The 22,298-nt window shown below is 51.3% G+C and overlaps 1 protein-coding gene across 1 annotated transcript in view; it reads right to left on the bottom strand.

The window, feature by feature from the left end:
* Positions 1–326: 326 nt before the first annotated feature.
* LOC131492404 (liprin-alpha-1-like) overlaps positions 327–22,298 on the bottom strand; it is a 40,660-nt gene continuing 18,688 nt past the window's right edge. Inside the window, 10 exon segments of the mRNA XM_058696032.1 lie at positions 327–570; positions 2,351–2,430; positions 3,660–3,722; positions 5,016–5,147; positions 7,367–7,450; positions 9,007–9,141; positions 10,726–10,872; positions 12,400–12,738; positions 13,126–13,290; positions 13,562–13,663. Coding sequence (XP_058552015.1) covers positions 327–570; positions 2,351–2,430; positions 3,660–3,722; positions 5,016–5,147; positions 7,367–7,450; positions 9,007–9,141; positions 10,726–10,872; positions 12,400–12,738; positions 13,126–13,290; positions 13,562–13,663 — 1,491 coding nt within the window.

Raw genomic sequence — 22,298 nt, 5'->3', positions numbered from 1 at the left:
TGCACCAAACTTGTTCCATGACTACAGGTGCTCAAAACTTACACAAATATATAAAAATATACGCAGCCGAAGAGACAAAGGACAAAAGTACTTAGACTCCAAAGGTGAATTCTTTGTTGTTTAAGGATGAATACACGTGTTCATTTAACCTTCATTAGCGTTTCAAACCCTTACTAATTTGCATTGTGCTGTACTTAACACTAGGTCCTATCTTAATCCACATTGCTACTTGATACAAAGAAAGAACAAAAGCTCTCAAAAGTAAATTCTAAGGCAGCAAAAGAAGAATGGGGGAAGCGGCAAGGAGAAAGCAGCCTATCAGTCCTTTAGTTCCAGAAGAGCCTCACAGACAGGAAAAGGCACGTGACATTGGAGCTGGCAGGTGGGTCCCACGAGAGCCCCCAGAGGATGGAGATCCTTGCCTTGGAAGGCTCATGTCGCAGACGGGCCACACGGCCTTTCCGGCGGCGCTGCAACACCGCGCTGCTGCTGCTGCTGCTGCTGCTGGCATCCGTGGGGCTGTCCGCCAGACGGAACCTGGAAGCTGGGATGCTGCTGACGTGCGTCCGCCTGAAATACGGAGGGAAACAATCAACAAACACGCACACACACACCAAGGTTGTTATCTAAAGAAAAGGGGACTTTGTCAGCCAGGCCAAAACCCGTCAATTAGGAAAATGAGGTCACAGAAAAAGGTCTCCAAGGAAGGCATCCTTGCCCCTGGCTCCAGTGCAAGCCCGCTAGCCGGGTCCTGTGGAGACAGGGTCTCCCGGGCCCAGCAGGTGCAACGCATCCCCGCGGCCCAGACGTCCCCGAGGTGGAGCAGCGCCTGCCCCCAGTCAAGCTGTCATCCAGCGTGTCTGCACCACCTCCTGCCCAACTGACCGGGAAGCACTCCTATACGTCCCTCTGGCCTTCACCTGCCATCGGCCCACGTGTGCCAAGGCCCTCGCTGTGATGCCAGGTGACCCCAGGTTTTCCTCCACCAGCCACTTTCGGGCGCCCCAGGGGCATCCGCGGCAGGATCCTTGGGAACCACACCTCGCAGCTCCCGTACACAGGAGGCAAAAGCGTCTCTGGCCTCTGTGCAGTTAGACTAACAGACAAATGTCCCCCTTGGCCACAGAAGTCTCCAGAAAAGTTCCATGGAGCCCCGAGCCCCTAGGGTGGAGTCACTTAATTGGGCTGTCAGCTGCTCCCCTCAGCAAAGGCTCTGGGCACGAAGCGGTCAGCAGCTGTGAAGGAGCACCCGCCAGCCCACGTGCCCGGCCTCAGCCACGGGTTCACCCTCCACACTTGAACCCTGCACGGGAGTCCAGTGGCTCCTTGCTCTCTGGAAAAGAAGAGAAGCTGACTTCCGTTGCACAAATCCCAGTGCGGCCTGAGTGGGCCTGCTTTTGGAGCAGGAGCCTGCACCTAAGGGGGCCCAGTCAGCTACTCGAGGCACTGTCACACCAGAATGACTCTCACCTGGTACCTATTTCTTACAAAGAAGCAAACAAACCTTTTAATACCTGCTGACAATTACTGTCTGCAGGACGCAGCTCACAAGCCGGCTGACCCGCTCCCTCACAGGCGACTCACCAATGTCCCAACAGACTTAAAGCGATTACATGTCATTCTCCACTCTTTTCAAAAAGCTAAGAAACTGGGAGCACTGCGCTAACCCCACCAATGTGAAGGTGACCTTCACAACCATGGCCACGTGTCCACTCCCATGGTGACCCCACTGGTGTTACCGAAGGGACCACAGCTTCCGGGGACGCTGGGTCCGAATCTGGCACGCTGGACCCCTCCTAGCCCCACCCCATCACTGCCACACTCGGTGGAGGGAGGCCGCAAATAAACCCACCCAAACACGAACAGAACTTTCCCTAACTTCCACGCCTCCTCCCATGGCTGTGAGCTCTGTCATGCCTCCCGGTCTCCTGAGATTCCAAACCTAACCTCTGCAATGAGGTTTCACTTCTCCCTCTTGCCAACTACGAAGCTACCGGCTCCCTGAGCTACATCCAGTCACTCTGCCCATTCGGCCAAAGGATTCCTCTGGAAGATACACAGCAGGTGCTAACATATGTGTTTGTGAGGTGGTTCATGTTAGGCACGGTGAAGGGCAGTGTCCCCCCCAGCCCCGCCCCATCATCAGTTAGGTGGTACCTGGAAAATGGATCGCATCAGACTACAACACGCTCAGGGTTATTGTGTGTAACTCTGATCCGGTTCGGGTCATACCATAGCACACCCACGGTTCTACATTGGAACCATGAGCTGGTTCAGGTCATACTGGTGACAGAGGGAAGCCGTCCCCAGCCGCATCTCAAACACATCTGTGACCCGGGAAATGTCATACCCGTGGTGAAGCGAAGAGCCTCTCAGTCTTGCCCGCTTTAATTCAGCCCTCAGTGCTTCCATGCTCTGTAGAAGCCGATCCTGCAAAGCAGCAAATGACAACGACACTCACTGCAAGCAAGGTTAACGATTCTTTGCCTCAAGAGTCCGTTCAACACGGAGCACAAACTGGTAGTGGCCAGAGGAGAGGAGAGTAGGGGCGGTGGGCAAAAGAGGTGATGCTGATTAGGAGGCATAAGCATCCAGATATCAAATAAGGCCGTCTCGGGGATGAAAAGCACCGTACAGGGAATACGGTCCGTGATACCCTAAGGACTCTGTATGGTGACACACGGTGACCACAGTGATGGTGGTGAGCACAGAGTTACGCGTGCAATTGGTGAAACGGTATGCTGTCTACTTGAAACTGATACAACACTGTAGGTTCATTACACGATGGGGAAATTCAGCAGTTACAAACCCCAAGACCATTGTCTCCAAGAGTCCTCCAGTAAACACCCGGATCACCAAGTGAACGTCCTAAACCCTACTGAACAGTTAGGTCACAGGCCTAACAAGGTTACAGAGGAGAAACACCGAGCCACTAACACTTGTTCCTAATTATGTAGAGAGGAGCAGGACTTTGTGGGCGGTGGGGGAATAGCCCTTCTGTGCAATAGGCACGTGCTCCTTCGTGGACCCTCTGCAGCCCAGACTCACGTCTGCACACGCAGCACCAGGGAGCAAAACCGAAGAGGACCTTCGGTCACACAACAACGCCCTAGGCAGTGCCGTCCCAGGCAGCAGACACCGCCGCACGTGGCTAACTGAGTGCCCAAAGTGGGGCTGGTCCCGACCACAGGGGATGGAACTGTGAGACGGCCCGTGGGTTGCAAGGACTGAATGTGGAAAAACATTGTAGAGTAGCTCCTTCATGTCTATACTATTTACATGATACAATAACATGTTGCCTGCATCGGGCTACATGAAAACTAACATCACCCGTCTGTTTGACCATTTCCAATGCAGCCGCGAGAATCCTTGGGATGACACCCGTGTCACCTGTTACCTTCCTGCTGGGCAACGCTGCACTCAACGAAAGGTTTGCGTGAACATTTTAGCTTTCGAGCGGACCCCCGAAGGGACTCAGAAATCTGAACCCCATAGGCTGCACAGCTCCAACTCCGCCACATGCGTGCCATTCAGACTTGCCAGCGTGGGGCCCCTCGAAAGCACAGTGGTGGCTCGCCTTGGAGGAAGTGTCAGCCCCAGAGGTCACCTGCTCCTTTCCAGTCTCAAGGGATCACTGAATGATTGAGAGATGGAAATACCTTCTCACGTTGCGTTTCTTGTAACTGTTTTTTCAGATTGCCCACTTCTCCTAACGGAGACTTCTGAGAAAGGTACAGTCCTTTAGTGTTGATTCTTTCAAACGTTCCACATGCTAGAGCACGCCTACGTTTCTCTTTACAATAACGCAGCACCACAGAAAAGTCATGGAGTGGATGGCCATACCAACGAACAGGGTCACATGACCACAGAGTGAAATGCTGTCTGTGAAACTGCAGTAACAGCCTTTCCTCATGCTTTGTCCATGTACAATTTCTTCACGGATCACTGTCTGACTGTAAGTATGACAAGTTCCTAAGTTTACTTGCAGCAGGTACACTGGTTCGTACTAGCTTTTAGGGTCTGTGATGCCTCAGTCACTTGGGAAACCTGACCTAAGTTTCGTACATAGAATTCCAATCTCACATACAACTATTCTACCTAAAGGCTGGCCCCAGTGATCAAGGTAGAACCTCACGTGGGGTATAATAACGCACCTCATAATGGGTTTTACCCAAAACAAGTGTGTCGTGTAATTAGCATTGCTCACTGGTGTCTCCAAGTGCCCATCTTAGGGAAGATTCTGGGCTCATCTACAGGGACACAGGTGTCACCAGAACCGGTAGTATCAGGTCCGCACCCAACTGTCACCACCAGAGCTTCTCTCACAGAGATCCTATGATACTGCTTCCCTCCCGTTACACCTCAAGTGTATCCGTTATGATGGTGTAAGAGTCCAGGCTTAGACTCTTTCCAACCCAGATGAAAAGAGGGAAGGCAGGAGATGGAACAGGAGAAACTCTGTTTTCAGCTGCTTAAATGCTTGACAGAACTGCGCACTCCTACCGGTCCGTCTGGACAAAAGAGGTACAAATTAGCTCCCCAGACAAGAACCAGGCTGAAGGTTCCAGCACAGGGGTGGCCAACGAGGGCCTGCTGACCACATCCAGCCACTGCCGGGTCCTATCAACAAAGGGTTATCGACACACGGCTCCTCCCCTTAGTTATATACTGCCTATGGCTGTTTCTGGGCCCATCTTTGATTAGCATGAAGCTAGCTTACTCCTTACCTCTCAGTTAGTAAAAGCCTAACATACTTACTCTCGGGCCCTCCCCAGATCATACTCCTCTTCTAGACAGTAAGACGCACCTTCCCGCACACATACGTCGGGCAGGGACAGGACACTGGGAACTTAACACAGACAGTGGGTAACAGCCTGCAGTTTTCCGCGTGAAAGAATCATTTCTACTTTCTACAGTGGCTGTTAGCCTCTGCTCCACGCTGCTCCTCAGGATCACAACGTGAGCGTCTCCTCTGTGAGGACGGGGGCACTCAGCCGCTGTCTCTCATGTCCTACCTTATCTTCCACAGCAGCCATTCTCTCCTTAAGATGACGCTGAAGACGCTCGTCAGATTCGGAAAGGAGCTGGTCAATAGTGCCCGACAGACATTTATTAGTCTCTTCATTCATTTTTTCTCTCTGCCTTACCTGAAAGAGAAGACGCAGGCTTGAAGCAAAAGTGCGAACATCGGCTCAGACGTGCGAATGACCAGCGGTGCGACCCACACGCACGCCATCCTCGGCTGCCCCTTCCCACGGCACTCTTGGGCGTGCTTGTGCCTCACTGCCAGCACCGACCTCCCGGGACACAGAAACGCAGGAACCTGCTTCCCAGGGGTCATCACTTAGCAGGTGCCTTTGTTTCTGGGAAACAAAACACACATGGGCCCTCACGAATGTCCTCATTATTAGCTCTCAGATGGGCTCAGGAGGCAGATGTACATGCAGGAAAGAGCATATTCTTTTTTTAATTTTTTTTAACGTTTTTTAATTTATTTTTGGGACAGAGAGAGACAGAGCATGAACGGGGGAGGGGCAGAGAGAGAGGGAGACACAGAATCGGAAACAGGCTCCAGGCTCCGAGCCATCAGCCCAGAGCCTGACGCGGGGCTCGAACTCACGGACCGCGAGATCGTGACCTGGCTGAAGTCGGACGCTTAACCGACTGCGCCACCCAGGCGCCCCTAAAGAGCATATTCTTAAGGGGATCAGCTTATCTACACACAGGAGGAGGAATATTCCGGGGCGGAAACAGAAGCTCGGATCTGGCCTCAGGGGGAAAGAAATGAATCCATTGACAAAACCGAAAGATAAAAAAAATCCACTTTGGGAAAGATTCAGTGGTGAGAAAGACTTTCACCTGTTTTTCGTGAAATTCCCACATCTCCTGAACGTTTTGTAATGGAACTTGTATTAGAAATTCATAACAAATTACCTCAAGTAATTTCCGAACGTAACCGCAAAGTTCACGGGTCTGTGTTATATACAACTCTCATCAATCGTCTGGTTTAAAAACTCGTTTCTGCCGCATCTCCTGAATTAACCCAAAACAGAAGCGCCGAGGACAGGCCGGCAGGATTCAGGGGCTCCTGCCGGGCGGAGGGCCGTGGGGTACGGACTACACATGTGCCCTGCAGTCGGGGGGCCCAGGGAGGAGGAAGAGCCCACAGGACACACCCGCAGGCTAGGCAATGGACAGTCCCTCCATGCTCGGGCTTCCTCATCTCTAAGCCACACCTGCTGGCACCTCTTTCCTTGGGAGCAGGCAACAGAAAGCACGACCACCTCACCTAACACGCAGCAACGGCCATCACTTGGAAAAGACCCTGGTCACCCCACAAGAAGGGATCAGCACCCAAGTATTTTTCAAGCAAAACAGCTTAAAAGTGTCCTTGGAATTGTCTCAGTTATAATAGAATCCTTATCTCAACACCTGTCCCTCCAAACTACCATACAGTCCTAAAGGCAATGAAGTGCTTCTCTAAGTAGGTGAGGTCGAATTCTCGGCCCAAGAGGCTAGCGTCTGGTTGTGCTCGCTTGTGTGCATGTGTCATGGCAGGCTGGGGTCGGCCAACACGAGCCCTCACGCTGGCATCAGAAGCTTCACTCCGCGAGAACTCATGTTTTATTCTCTGACCCTGAGGGCCAAGCACACGAGTTTCTGGTGTAAGTTAAGGGTGAGTGTTTCGAGTTTTCTGGTGAAAACAAAACCTGATGGCCTTGGATGGACGTCCCAAGATGGGGAGGCCGCTGCCTGCTCTGTCTCCTGGGTGTTTCACGTTGACGTCTGACCAGCTACCGCAGGGAAAAATCTCAGGGGATTCAAGGGACACGGGCCTCCCTTTCGTCAAGGCTCGATTACGCTATTCTTCTTCTTAGGAACATCTACCCTGACCTGTGCCTTTCATCTCAAGTAGAAATTCAGGATGTGGGGACCAAGGTCAGGCCCGTGACCTGATTTCAGGACCTCAGTGTCATGTCCTAAGGAAGGAGACCCCTCCTCTAGGCTGCCCTACCCCAGGCCAGTACCTCCGCTTTGGCCAAGGGACACCCACGAGGTCCCGCGTCAACCGTGAGTAGCTGCTAATGAGCTGGTGGGCACAGTGGGCTGTGCGGGTGCCTCCACCCCTAGGCAGCACTGCCTCCGGGGCCCTAGCGTCCAGAGAACATTGTCCACATGCTAGGAGTGTTCAGTAGCATCCAACTCGCACAAGAGTCCACTGTACCCCTGATGGGACCGAGAAGGGGCCTGGCGTCCACATGGGGAGAAGTGGGAAACAAGGGACCACTCCCTACCCCCACACCCCCAGCCTGTGCCTCATCCTCAACCACTGCCAGGTGCATGGCTGCTCTGCTCGCACACGTACCTGCTGCAGTTCTTGGTTCTTTTCCTCCAGCTGGGCCTCCATCTGGCGCAGCCTTTCCTCGATGTTGCCACGCCTCTGCTCGGCCTGTGGGCGACAGCGGGGTCAGAAGAGCTGGCGGCCCCACACCACACGCTGTGCCTACGCACGACATGCTGTGAGCGGCCTTCCGCCTGCTCACAGTCCCTACAGGCCTCATGCGTGCCAGTGGGAAGCAGTGGGCTGCCATGCTGGTGACCGGGGGTAGGCAACGGTCTCGTCCCCACCCCGGGTCCCGGATCCTTGGACAGTGCCTCGTCCCCCGGGAGACACCCCTGGCCACTCAGCACGGACAGGAGGAAGCAGCAAGCAGAAAGAGCAAACAGGCGTGCTAGCTTCCTAAGCTGGGAAGTCACTTCCAACAATTTAGCTTCCTCAGCAGCAGAGTGTCCAAAGACAAACAGTCGGGCTACACGGCTGACCAGGGACAGGAGAGAGGACAGGCGAGAAAACAAACGGAGACTTGACATGCAGATCACAAAGGAGGAGAGGCTCTGTTGGAGCCTGGGCTTATGGGTGCCCAATGCCGCCTGCCCGACTTGATGGCAGCCTTGAGGGTCAGCATCCCGTGATGACACCACCCCCTTCCCACTGGGACCCTCACTGCACTGGAACCGGTGACACAGAAGCACCGACAGGCTCCCTGCTACAGGTTCCCTCAGCCCAGGTTCCGGAAGGACGGACTGGCTGCCCAGTCATGTGCTCCCTCGTCCTGTGTGCATCACTCGATCCCAGCACCGACCACATCATGTCTGGAAACTACCTCTTCAACTGCTGCCTTCCTCTGTGGGTGGTGAGGGCTATGAGAGCTGGGAGGGCAGGGACTGTGTCTGGCACGTTCCTCGACTCTATTTGTTGAACCTCCGAGTGAATTCCTTAAAGATTTATTTCTTACAGGGGTGTCTGGGTGGCTCAGTCAGTCGGGTTCTGACTCTTGGCTTCAGCTCAGGTCATGAACTCAAGGTTTGGGCGTTCGAGCCCTGTGTCACACTCTGTGCTGATAGCATGGAGCCTACTTGGCATTCTATCTCCTTCTTTCTGCCCCTCCCCTGCTCATGTATGTGCCCATGCTCGCTCTCTCTGTCTGTCTCAAAATAAATGAACATTTAAGAATTTTTTAAATAAAAACGATTGTGTTGAAAAGAGGATAGGATTTTCTCATTTCTCGGAAAAATTCTATGCTTTTTTGGTTTCTTTTTTTCCTTCAGTAAGCTCTACACCAAACGGGGTCTCAGACTCATGACCCTGAGATCAAGAGTCCCAAGCTCCACTGACTCAGCCAGCCAGGCACCCCTGTCCTTCTCTTACCCAAGGCTACTACCTTGAGCTTTGAGTCGCTGACTTAACTCTGAAAAGCAGTGAGTCTTAGATGCAGCCAACGGCACACAGCACACATCGGACAAAACCGGAGGGAACAAAACTGAGGATGATGCCTGCCATTTGAAAAGCATTCCGATCTCAGACATAGTAACACTGAAAACAGATCTCAGCTGGGTCGCGGAATTTGGCACGCCGACGTTGCCGGTGAGAAATGAGATACAAGAACGGACCGCCATGAAAATGACATTCCCACCATGGGACCCAGAAGGAAAGGCAGGCCCCACCTTGCAGAGGGTGGCCACCCTCTGGGCCGGCTCGGCTTCCACCTCGGGCAGCGACTTGGCCTTCCTCGGGGTCTGCTGCAGCTTCCGCTCCGCCACCTCCAGGCGCTCTTGCAACTGGCGGTTTTGATCCGCAGTCTAGGAAATGAAGGCAAAGCATCAAAGTGTAGCAAGTCTTCTCTCCGTTTCCATTTTTAATAAAGTGAAACAAAAGCTAAATGCAGAGATCTACTGTTCGTTCTGACTGAAGCCAACAGTTTGGGAGGTGCTTCAGAGTAAACCTTTCCTGTCTGCAAGGAGTCACCCACTGCCTTGGTCCTCGTTTCACTACGCAAAACATGTCTTGCCAAACTCTTTGCTCTTCTTCAGTATCTTCAAAGAAGTCTTTCAAAAGACAAAGTTCCCACACATTAAAGAAAACCCATCTTCTGGAGGAGCTTGCTCGTTCTTCCTGACAAGTTAAGGAGGGAAGGGTTCGGTCCTAACCCTTCGTGAACATATTTATACTGTGGTCCGAGGGCTCGCTCCATAGGACATTCTGATGTGGGCACATCAGCCAGCACAGAGCTTCTGAGAGCCTGCTTGATGCCAGTTGAGTTCTTTTTGGAAGTGTACCATTATTCAACAAAAGCACTCTCCCTCTTGACCAAAAACGTGGAAAACTTCAACGTGGAAAACTTAGACACGAGATTTTTTGTTAAAGGACTTTTAGGGAAGCCGAGGTGGCTCAGTCGGTTAAGCGGCCAATTCGGCTCAGGTCATGATCTCATAGCTCATGGGGTCAACCCCGCCTCGTGCTCTGTGCTGACAGCTCAGAGCCTGGAGCCTGCTTGGGATTCTGTGTCTCCCTGTCTCCCTCTCTGGCCCTCCACTGCTCATGCTCACTCTCTCTCTCTCTCTCTCTCTCTCTCTCTCACTCTGGCTCCCTTTCTCAAAAATAAATAAGCATTAAAAACATATAAAGTCATTTTAAAAATCATGTATAAGGTGAGGTTTTTGCCAGGTTAACGTTTGTTCCCACAGACTCCTTCCATCTTCTGAGTGCATATAGCTCTGTGTGTATATACAGACTGCGTCTCATGCTTTAAAACCCTCAGAATATAAATCACATGCTGTACACAAAGTATTTCACGATCTGCCTTTTACACTCATGATTTGGAACATCTTACGTGCCATCAAACAGCATTCCTCAATGTCATTTTCATGGCTTCCTAGTCTTTCACTTTGATTATCATTTTGGGTCGACTGACACATTTGACAAACACACCAGGCAAACTCACTCTGTTTCCAAGAAGCTGGATGCGGTGTTCCTGTTCAATGCCGGATGACCTGAGACAACCAAGGAAGAGCCGTGCGGCTTCCCAAAACACAGGGTCTCACATCCTCACACCAGACTGTGCTTCTGCACCTGCCATCCCCCCGATCTCAAGTACTAACCAAAATGGCCAGTGCCTACACATTCCCGGCTACTCCCTGCTCCGTTGGAAACAGTGCTAACGGGCAACAGAATAACGTGCATTTAAGACAAGACAAGGAAGGAACCAAGGAGGGTAGCCCCATAACATGCTTCCATAAAATTCGAAAGAATTAAACCCTGGACGTTGAAGTAACCCCGCTGGTCAACACAAGATTCTAAGATCCTAAAACCTTGACATTGACACTTGGTCCTTAACCTGACTTGTAATTAATAAAAGTGGAATGAAGTTCAACGAAACCAACGACCTGTCGATGCAGAGAGTCCTTCTTTGCGATCTCGTTTTCAAGTTTATCCTTGAGGTCGTGCAGAGAGGTGGCTTCCTGCTGTGCCCTGAGGCAGCGCTTCTCAAGGGTAGTGATCCTCTCTTGCATGTCTTCCTTCTGGGCCATGGCCTACAGCAGGTATTTCAGAGGGAAAACAGGGAAAGAATCAGCGTACGACACATTAACACACTCCAGACACAAAAACTGGGCGAAATTCTCATTTCCCAAACAAACAGAAAAGTAGCATCCTGGGGGCACCTGGGTGGCTCAGCCGGTGACGCTTTGTGAGTTGGCGCCCCGCGTCAGGCTCTGTGCCGACAGTGCGGAGGCTGCTCGGGATTCTGGCCAGGTACCCAGGCTTATTCTTTCCCATGTGTTCAAAGACAAATGGATAATAAAATCTCCCGGAAGTCACAACCTCGGTTGCCTCCGGACACCGTTGAGCTTTCCACAGAACAGCGACTTGCCTCTGGAGGCACGCACCATGAGACACCATCCCCTCTCCGGGGAAAAGGTGGGGGAAATCTCATCCAATTCCCACAAAGTTGAAGCAGCAGTGTTAACAAAAGGAAGCCAAACTCCACCTTGCATATAACTGGAAGTCATCTTCTATAGCCTAACCCTGTAACAACATTGTATCCCATGGTATCTGACACTGCAAATGAAACCAGACCGTCCTGCCCTGCCTTTCTTGTCCACCACCCGAGAGATTCCTCTTCCAGCCCTCTGTGTTTACTAAGCAATTTATGTCAGCAGTCTCAAGAGTGAAAGTGATGAGTCCTAAGAAATGATTTTCTAAACTCTCTGCATATTGAACTCTGCTGCGGGGTCTCCCCCCACCTTTGCCAAACAACAACTTCACTGAATGGGTTATATAATTTCTGCAAATACTTTTGTTTTAAATTCGGACACGGCCTCACCCACACTAAGGTACTAAACAGACTGCTCGTGCACGTACACGTGGGTCTGACAGGGTCTGAAAGGGTCTTCCCGAGGTGGCATTGACGGGCTGGGGGTGGGGTGTGCGGGGACTGTCCACAAAGGGCAGCTCACAGGGACAGGAGGAGGCACAGAGCAACCATCCCACCCTTACCAGTTTCTGTGACAAGGATCAGATTCCCATCCACGACGACCACACGTGCAGAAGCGGCCGCACTCCTCCATGACCTTACACCGGGACCAGCGGGCTGCCCCTCGCTCACTCTGACCGCCACGACCAGGAGCACGGAACCCCTGGCAGGAGGGCAGGGCGGCAGAGGCGGCCGTGACGGCCCCTCGGGAGAGCCGCCCTCGCACGGTCGTGCCCCCGGCAGCGACCTGGCAGCACCACGCTGGTTCCCACGTGCCGAGTGTGTTCCCAAAACGGACCGAGAGCATGGCATGGGCCAAGCTCAGGTGGCCCACACTCCACACCCGAGGGCACTCCGCCACCTGCCCGCCAGGCCTCGGCAGGGGAGAGCCCAGGGAGGACAGATTCCACCGCGCAGACGGGGAGGCAGCCCGCCCAGGCCCCGGAGTCACGTCCCGTTCTGCTGCTACTTCTACCCAACTCCAAACGTTCAAAACCCGTGGGAGACGAAGGACACACTGGGCAAGGCCGAACCAAACACCCCACGTTTGGCTAGACGACGGCGTGGCCATTTCAACGACACTCACTTCACGGACATCTCTTTGTAATATGCTGTTCATTGCTTCAGAACGGATGAGGTCTTTCCTTGATATGGCTAGGTCCTCTTCCAGCTTGGCCATGAGAGTGCACAGGGTAGCCAGGAGCTCTTTCATCTGGCTCTGCACCTTGGAAACTCAGAAAGGGAAGCAACATGTGAGGGCCCCCACTGCTAGTCTTCATATGTTGTTTTAAAAACAATGCATAAAAAGGAAACCCCCTCCAATCAAATCCTGTGATGATGTCTGGAGCTGAACTCTGCGTGTGGCCCCTAATTCTTCTTCTACGAAACTACACCCCTCCAGTGCCACACGTAACTGCTCTCTCACCTGGAAACAAAGGGATTGAGTTTGTACACAGAGGTGTTTCATTAGTCCTTACTATACAGTTACCCTAACATCCCCTTCGCCTCAAATAACATGACAGAATGCTGGTAAGGTTTTTCACGGATGCTCCTGTTCACAAACTTGCTTGTTAACAGCTTTCCATTTTACATTGGAGACAAATCTTCCCCAAAATAAATCACATTATGCAATTTGTACTAGCCAATCGATACACACAACATTTCCACCAACTACTGCTTTTTAACCATACAGACCTGTCTTCTCACAAGAATTCAAGAAGATGAAAAGGAAACTCCAGTCACACAAACACACAAAGCGTGCGTATAACACACAGCATGTGCACAAATTGAGAACCACCGTGGCTAGGCACACCGTTTCATCCTCCGTTTGGTCGTTGTCCAATATGGACTTGAGGACCTTGAGCACCTCCACCTCACTGGACACACCGGCCTGAGTCTTTGCCTGTCGCCTCACCAATGTTCTCCTGAGAGATCTCTCGTGTCTGCAGATTAGGAACTCCAAGTGTTCCAGGAGCACCTAGCGGGAGAGGCAAAAGGAAAAGCGTGTTTCAAGAACAACTTCAATTCCGGGCCTCAAGTTCACCAAATGCAAAACCAAGTCTGAATCCCTTCAATTCAGTGCCCAGGTAGGGAGCCATCCCCTCGAATGTGTTAAAATAGCCTCACTCCTCCTCACGGATCAAACAAGGTTTGAGAACAATAGGTCCCAGCCAACTCCATGGGGACATGTGGACAAGGGGAGTGAATGGTGTCCTGTGTTGAAAGACCCTGGCAGTGCGCCTACTGACCCTGGTGTTGTTTCTCTCTGCCTTCAGGTTGGCGATCTCCTCCTCTCTCTGCACGAGCTGCTCCCTGCAGGTGTGGAGCTCTGCAGCGAGAGCTGCACACTCCTGGGGTCGGAGAGGGGACAAAAGTGGAGAGACACAGGGGGTCTTTACCAGAGCACACCAGGCCTCCGTGGCCCTCCAGAGTCCCAGCACCCACCACCCTCAAGTAGCATCACACACACCAGTCCCCTCCTCACCACCCACAGGAGTCCCGGGGATTTTCGGAGGGACCGACACTCAAGGGGACAGACGTTTGCAGGTGCCTGGCAGGTCTAGGACTCAGGAGCTCTGCTGACTCGGGAGCAACAGGCCGAGAAGCCTGCTGCCCATCCCCAGCCTCTGGCCTCGTCTGGCAAGCAGGCTTGTGGAGCGGCAGCGGGGAAAGGCTGACGGTAGTCAAAAGCTGCTGTCTTAGCCTGAACACCTGGCTCAATCAGACTCAACCATACCCAATGGACTTTTCAAAAATGATGGTAGGACTCTTGACGAAAGGGCGAGTTTACGGCTTATTTCCTTAGTCGAGCAGGAAATATTATGGATGAAGGGTCTCTGAGGAGAGTGATGCCAGGGCCCACCACCCCGCGTGGGGCTTCTCTCCCGCCAATACTGAGCGCCCGCCCAGGACATGGGGTACAGGTGGGCTCCAAGGAGGTGGACGCACACTCTCCAGTCAGTCGAGCGCAGAGCCCGGTGCAGGGCTCAGTCCCTGAACCATGACATCATGACCTGAGCTGAAACCAAGAGTCAGACGCTTAACGCCCTGAGATACCCAGGCGCCCCAGAGCTTTTGTCTCTGTAGGACAAACGAAGGGATAAACGTTAACTTAACAACTGACATTCCAAAGAGAGAGTGGTTGATTTCAGCCATTCTAGAAAATCCAAGGACAAACTGGTGACATACTTCAAGTTCCTTCATAAATTAACCCGTTCCAAATCAACGGGAATGTTACCACAGAACTGACCACGTTCCTTGCAATCTGACTTGACAAGGTGAACCCACAGAAGCCTATCTGATCCTTGATGTAGGACTGTGCAGGCCCATTTCTATGTGGGGATTTTTGTTCCAATAAATACATTGGAAACTTTTCTGGAGATGTGTGACTTTTGGAAAGACTGGCAGATGAGCTGAGCAGCTACGAAGTATCAAAACTAGTAAGTAAAAGGGAGGCCACGGGTGCATGAAATAAACGCAGATACTAGGCTATTATAGCATTTCCTATCCGAAAACATACACAAACCGACTTTAACAAGATAAAACGTATCATTTTGCACACAGAAACTGACCGTACCTACATGGTGCCATTTGCAGTCAAGAGAAAGGCAAACAAATGTGGAGACGCAGGATTAGTCCTAACCGCATAACACGAACTGTAGCAGACGCTGTCCTCTGGGGGAAGTGTGCACCACCTCCTGCTGCTATTGAGGTCCCCTCAAGTGTTGCACGAATCCACGAATCTGCTACTCAGCTCTTGGTAAGCACTTCCTTTCTCCAGTAAATCAAGCACCACAGGAGAAGTGATTTCTCAGGGTTCCTGCGTCATTTTCACCATGTTAGGGGCAATACCATGAACCTTAATTACAGCCTGGGACCCGTTTGAAGTGTCCCCAGGGATGCTGGACGTGCTCCCGCGATGCAGAGAAGACTCACGGTATGACAAGAAAAGGCTGAATGGCCTGACATGTACTGAGGTCCACAGCTGCAGCTGCCAGCCGGCCTGCGTGAGGACCATGGAGGCACAAGGAAAGGGAAATTCTCGAAGCTCTCGCTGCGGCTACCCCAGCACATGCAAAAACCTGGTGCTCTTTGTGAGACATCTTTGTGTCTCGTGTGGAAGATGTGGCATCTCTGTGGATGTAGGACTGCTGTGAGACGGGCACACCTGCAGACTCAACTCAAACTGCAAGACAAGTGAAGACCTGACATCACGACGTAAGGCAGAAGGAAGGGAAGGATCAAAAACTGGCACATTTCAATGCAGGCACAGGATAGCTTGGTGATTTTAGAAAGGGGTTTGGCTTTTCAAATGGTCCAGACGGTAGGAGAAGCAGCTTCTACCACAAAGAGGAAGCACACGGTTTCCCAGACGCCCCAGAGAAGATTGCAGAGAAGCAGGAACCACCATCCACCGCATGTCAACCACTCCAACACAAAGAGTGAAAACCCAAGAAAATCAGGTGAGGAGACCATGGCTGCCTGCACAGGTTTTCATGCAGAAGGAGATGCCCTGTCGGGGGGAAAATGCCACAAACGACATTTATTCACGAGAAAGACAAGTGAGCACCAAGATGTTGGGTAGGAAGGGGTGAAGAAGCTACCGACTGAGCGGATACAGGTGAGGGTGTGATCAGGGAGGCTGGCCCTGTGTAGGAAGCTCACCCCAGGGTCCTGAAGGCAACAAGAGCCAGTGGCCAGTGGTCTGGCTGCACAACCAGAGCCCTTGCCCTAGACAAGTTCCATCCCGGCTCTGTCCCTCAACTCAGGAAGTATGCTGAAACCAAGGGACTGTCCTCTAAAGTTCTTCTAACATTGGACAATGTCGTGGCCACCCAGAACCCCACAGGTCACCACCAAACGTGTCTTGGCGGCTCACTCGCTCCGGAACGCAGCGGGTCTAAGTCTGCCTGCGGACCAGGGGCCACGAGGATCTGTGAGGCTCATGACACAGGCACTTTACAAGAAGGACAGTCAATGAGGGGCGCCTGGGTGGCTCAGTCGGTTAAGCGTCCGACTTCAGCCAGGTCACGATCTCGCGGTCCGTGAGGTCGAGCCCCGCGTCAGGCTCTGGGCTGATGGCTCGGAGCCTGGAGCCTGTTTCCAATTCTGTGTCTCCCTCTCTCTCTGACCCTCCCCTGTTCATGCTCTGTCTCTCTGTGTCCCAAAAATAAATAAATAAAAAAAAAAACGTTGAAAAAAAAAAAGAAGGACAGTCAATGCTACCAAAGAGAACCACCACAGAGGGAACATTATGAAAGTCACGAAGATGCCAAGGGACGTTACAAAAAACTCTGGGAAAACCATCAAGCCCAACACAATCAAGAAATCCCTGCTAGAGATGACTGTCCATACGACGTGCGTGATTTCCAGGACCTATGACACAGCCAATCAGGAAACTCATGAATGAGACTCTGCATATGGCAAAAAGAAACAAAAGAAAAAGAAAAAGAGTTGGGGGATGCAGGGATTCAAAATGCGTAACCTACAGAAGGTCAAGAGCACAGAGAAAAGCCCAGAGGAGGTCACAGAAGAAGACAGCACAGAGAGGAGATCTGGTGAAGCAGACGGATGGCGAGGAAGGCGGCATGGAAGTGGCATCGCTGGAAAGCACGCTGCCACCAGGACTGATCCGCCAGCGTCTCGGCTCCTTTCCCACATGGACCCTTCCATGACAAGGGCGCTGGGACTAAAGCCAGCCAGCCGTCTATGGAAACATTGGCCAGGAACAGAAAGGCCCTTCTGGAAAGCTGCACAGACAGTGCCCACCTCCACCCCCATACCGCCAGGCCCCAAGGCCCAAGACTGCCCCAACTAGCGGGTCCCCCCGACCCCATGCAGGTCTGCATATCAGCACATTTGTGAGGACCCACCCCCACTTTCCAGACAGCAAATCCTCACCAAGGTGCTCAGTGAACCACTTCGCCTGCCATGCACAGGTCTCTGCGTGAAAATCGAGGGAGCGTGCAGCCAGGCCGCCCGGGGCGCATGTGTGTCACCACCACCTAAGCGGTCATCAGGAGGAACGTCGTGTGGGAGAATTGTGTGCACTTGGACGGCCTATCCTCACACGGGCATAAGGGCAGTAAGATCTGATATACAACGAATAACGTGTTGTTCCATAACCTGGCTTTCAAAAAATGACATTACCTTCTGGCAGGCCTCTCTCTGTCCCCGCCCAGAGAAAATGCCTCCCAGCCTACTATCACAGGCCGTTTTTGTAATGTAAGAATGTGTCCAGACTGTATGAGGAATATGGCTGTAAACCTGCAGGCTAGAAAAGCTTTGTAACCATTCATTCACCCGTGTATCTCCTAGGCCATGACGAAGCAATCGTACTGATTACACCAGGCCATCATGAAGCATTCACCCTTCATTGGTAATGCATGAAATGTGACATCCGTAAATACACAGGAATCTTTCCAGTTCCTCCCATTTCTTTTTTTTTTTTTTTTTTTTCAACGTTTTTTATTTATTTTTGGGACAGAGAGAAACAGAGCATGAACGGGGGAGGGGCAGAGAGAGAGGGAGACACAGAATCGGAAACAGGCTCCAGGCTCCGAGCCATCAGCCCCGAGCCTGACGCGGAGCTCGAACTCACGGACCGCGAGATCGTGACCTGGCTGAAGTTGGACGCTTAACCGACTGCGCCACCCAGGCGCCCCTGGTTCCTCCCATTTCTGATGCACAGTGCTAATGATACACGTAACAACAGCGTAGTGTGTCACCTAAGTCAGGAATGATGTGGGTTCTGATAGACAATTCATTCTAGTAACAAACAGAGAATAAACTTAGGGATCAATACAGCGCAGAGCTGTGCATCTATTTCCCTGTGACGTAAAACTGTTTCTCTAGCTTACTTGACTCGAAGAATATAGCATATAACACACACAAGATCCAAGTGCTAATGCACTGTTTGTGTTTCTAGTAAGGTTTCTGGACAACAGGAGAGTTTGAACAGTTAAGTGTTCTGGGGACGCAAAAGTTATACATGGATTTTCAATTGTGGGCAGGGTGGAACCCCGAACACCAAGTTGTTCTACGGTCAGCTGTACTCATCCTTGGGGAAGAACGAAGCAAGCATGACCTTTGTGAACAACAGAAGAGAGTAAAATAGAAAGGGATTTCCTGTTTTAATTTTTTAATGTCATTCTTTATTTCTTAGAGACGGAGAGCAGCAGAGGAGGGGCAGAGTGAGAGGGAGACAAGGAATTGAAAGGAGACTCCAGGCTCTGGGCTGTCAGCTCAGAGCCCGTCTCGGGGGTTAGCTCGCCAAGAAAGAGTTCATGACGGGGCCAAAGTCAGCCGCTTAACTGACTGAGCAACCTGGGGGCAGAAAAGGAGCAGTTTAGACGGTCCTTGTACACAAGGCATACGTGTTTCCCCAAAGGAGTTAGTGACCAAGTTGCTCAGCAACATCCAGCACTGAGGGCCAGCAGACAGGACACAGATTCAGAAAGAAAGGCCGTCTTCTCAGAGAGCGAGGTGTATTGTACACGGACGGGGCAGGACACCAGCATCTCTGCACAGCAGGAGGCGCCCTCCGCCCCACAGCCAAGCTGCTGCGAGGTGAGTGGGGCCGGAGCAGGGAAGACCGCAGGACTCGGCCCCTCCCTGAGTCCACCCAAGTGAAGACAGGGTACAGATCTCCAGAGACCTCACAGATGGCCTCTGAGACAGGCAAGGTCCACGCCACAGGACCCACGGACCAGCAGGGAGAGGGAAGAGCAGGAAAGAGGCAAAGCCATCTCCCTGGCTTCTGACCACCGGACCAGGGAGCAAGCTGCTCTCTTCCCAGGAGGAGGCACAGGTGTGGGGAGGAGGGTGGTGGCCGGTGTGGAACTCAAAGAGCCCACAGTCCGCCCAGATGGAGCTTCACTAACGAGGTGCTTGGAAAGGTGTCCGGGAGACAGAGTGGGGTGCATGAAGGAGAACACGGGGCAGCCGAACCTCCCAAGGAAAACCGCCTCCCCGAGTCTGTCCCACGCCGACCCATGGGACAAAACGGCCATCCTGCAGCCACCCTGTGCACATGTTCCTCCTATTCCACCGAACCACACACTCCCATGCCCTTCTATTGCTCTCCGTAAAACCGCCTAGGTCTCTGGGTGAGGTAACTGCAGCACATAGTGTTCAGCACCTAGTACAGTGCCTGCCAGGCACTCCAGAAAAGGTGAATACTTTAGTGTATGCCTTGTAACCGCACACGTAAATATTACACACGCTGCTTTTAAACATTACGTAGTTCGGTATAGGATATAAAGACGCACACTGTCCTGTGCTTTATGTGATGGGTGGTGTGAGGGGCTTGTACCTGTTGCCTAAAGAACGAGTCTTAGAACTCAACCCACACATTAGAAGGAGCCACTCTACCCAATGACGTCTACACTGCATCCAATCTTGTCTCCTCCCCAACCCACTATCCACACATTACCAGCACCAGCTTTCAAAAACTTCAACAACATGATGCCAGTCCTTCCCCCTGAGGACACAATGACCCCAGGCCCTTATCTGAAAACCCAACTCCTCACGGGGTAGGTTCTGTCCCAACACCAGCTCCCTGGTGCCTCACCCGGCTCCGCTTCCGCTTCCATCGCTCACAACAAAGCCAAGCTCCTCCTTGACCCCGGCCTTTGGCCTCGGAGTCAGACTGCTGGGAGAGTGCTCGGTCAGCCTCAGCTCCCGAGCCACCTCTCCGGAAAAGGCCGTTCCGGAACCACAGTGCGCAAGTAAGCGACATTTCCTCCTGACCCCTCCACTCGTCCACATACGCTCTTCTCAGATGGGCCTCCACCACTGTCTCGGAGGAGCACAGCAGCCAGAGCCTGGCGACCACAATGGTGCAGAGTCACAAAAGGGCTCAACAAGGGTAGGTGGTTGTGTCTCTGTAGATGATTCGGGCGCACCAAGACAGAAGCCCTTTTTGTGGGGGCTACGCCGTACACATACAGACATCACAATGACTCTAAACCCGTATCTTTCTGTAATAACACTCAATGTAAATGGACCAAATGCGCAAACCAAAAGACATAGGGTATCAGAATGGATAAAAAAATAAGACCCATCTATTTGCTGTCTACAAGAGACTCAATTTAGCCCTGAGGACACCTTTAGATTGAGAGTGAGGGGATGGAGAACTATTTATCATGCTACTGGAAGCCAAAAGAAAGCTGGAGTAGCCATACTTCTATCAGACAAACTAGACTTTCAAGCAAAGGCTGTAACAAGAGATGAAGAAGGGCATTTTATCATAATTACAGGGCCTATCCGTCAGGAAGAGCTAACAATTATAAATGTCTATGCGCCAAATACAGGAGCCCCCAAATATATAAAACCATTCCTCATAAACATGAGGAACCTTATTGATAAGAATGTGGTCATTGCAGGGGACTTTAACACTCCACTTACAGAAATGGATAGATCATCTAGACACACGGTCAATAAAGAAACAAGGGCCCTGAATGATACATTGGATCAGATGGACTGGACACATATATTTACAACTCTGCATCCCAAAGCAACAGAATATACTTTCTTCCCCAGTGCACATGGAACCTTCTCCAAGATAGGTCATATCCTGGTCACAAAACAGCCCTTCGTAAGTATACAAGAATTGAAATTATACCATGCATACTTTCAGACCACAAGGCTATATGAAGCTTGAAATCAACCACAGGAAAAAGCCTGGAAAACCTCCCAAAGCATGGAGGTTAAAGAACACCCTACTAAAGAATGAGTGGGTCAACCAGGCAATTAGAGAAGAAATTTAAAAATACATGGAAACAAACGAAAATGAAAATGCAACAATGCAGCGAAGGCAGTCCAGAGAGGAAAATACATTGCAATCCAGGCCTATCTCCAGAAACAAGAAAAATCCCAAATACAAAATCTAACAGCACACCTAAAGGAAATAGAAGCAGAACAGCAAAGGCAGCCTAAACGCAGCAGAAGAGGAGACATAAGAAAGATCAGAGCAGAAATAAACAATATAGAATCTAAAAAAAAACCGTAGAGCACAACAACGAAACCAAGAGTTGGTTTTTTGAAAAGATAAACAAAATTGACAAGCCTCTAGCCAGGCTTCTCAAAAAGAAAAGGGAGATGACCCAAATAGATAAAATCATGAATGAAAACGGAATTATTACAACCAATCCCTCAGGATACAAACAATTCTCAGGGAATACTATGAAAAATTATATGCCAACAAATTGGACAACCTGGAAGAAATGGACAAATTCCTAAACACGCACACTCTTCCAAAACTCAATCAGGAGGAAATAGAAAGCTTGAACAGACCCATCACCAGCGAAGAAATTGAATCGGTTATCAAAAATCTCCCAACAAATAAGAGTCCAGGACCAGATGGCTTCCCAGGGGAGTTCTACCAGACGTGTAAAGCAGAGATAATACCTATCCTTCTCAAGATAGGGAGCTGGGAGGCTGACACCATCACCACTCCATGGACGCTGGCTGAGCATGCGCAAACTGGATGGTCATTTTAGAAGAACGACGGGTACTAGGCAAGGACTACTGGGTTTCGTTTTCTCCTGTAACAAATGCTGATGACCAAAATGTTTACTATGACTTCTCAGTCTTCCCTGGCTTACTCTTATACATGTGAGTAGCCTGTTAATCAACACATCATGAACTAGGAAAGATGAATTCAATTTGAAGCATGTTTGAAGGCATCAAGGAGACCCTGAGGCAGTCACAACTGGAAGGACTGAGACCCCAACAAAAGGGAAGCCCGCTGAGCCAACTCTAATGTTCAGAGTCCTCTCTCTCCCTCAAGACATGTGAGGATTCTGAATTTCCTCAGGGATTGCAGGCAATATACCAACGAGCTGCAAAGGAAACCTAACAGAAAGGCAAGCAGAAAGTCGCAGCTAACCGAGCTCTGGACAGCACAGGGAGGCACAGAAAATGAGCCCGGCACTCGGCAAGCACGCCTGAGAAGCTGACTCTTCCATCATCTCATTGTGCTGT

Source organism: Neofelis nebulosa, chromosome 13 (genome assembly GCF_028018385.1).
Source record: "Neofelis nebulosa isolate mNeoNeb1 chromosome 13, mNeoNeb1.pri, whole genome shotgun sequence".
Taxonomy (NCBI): domain Eukaryota; kingdom Metazoa; phylum Chordata; class Mammalia; order Carnivora; family Felidae; genus Neofelis; species Neofelis nebulosa.
The sequence above is the reverse complement of the archived record's forward strand: the minus strand, read 5'-3'. Positions and strand labels throughout refer to the sequence as shown.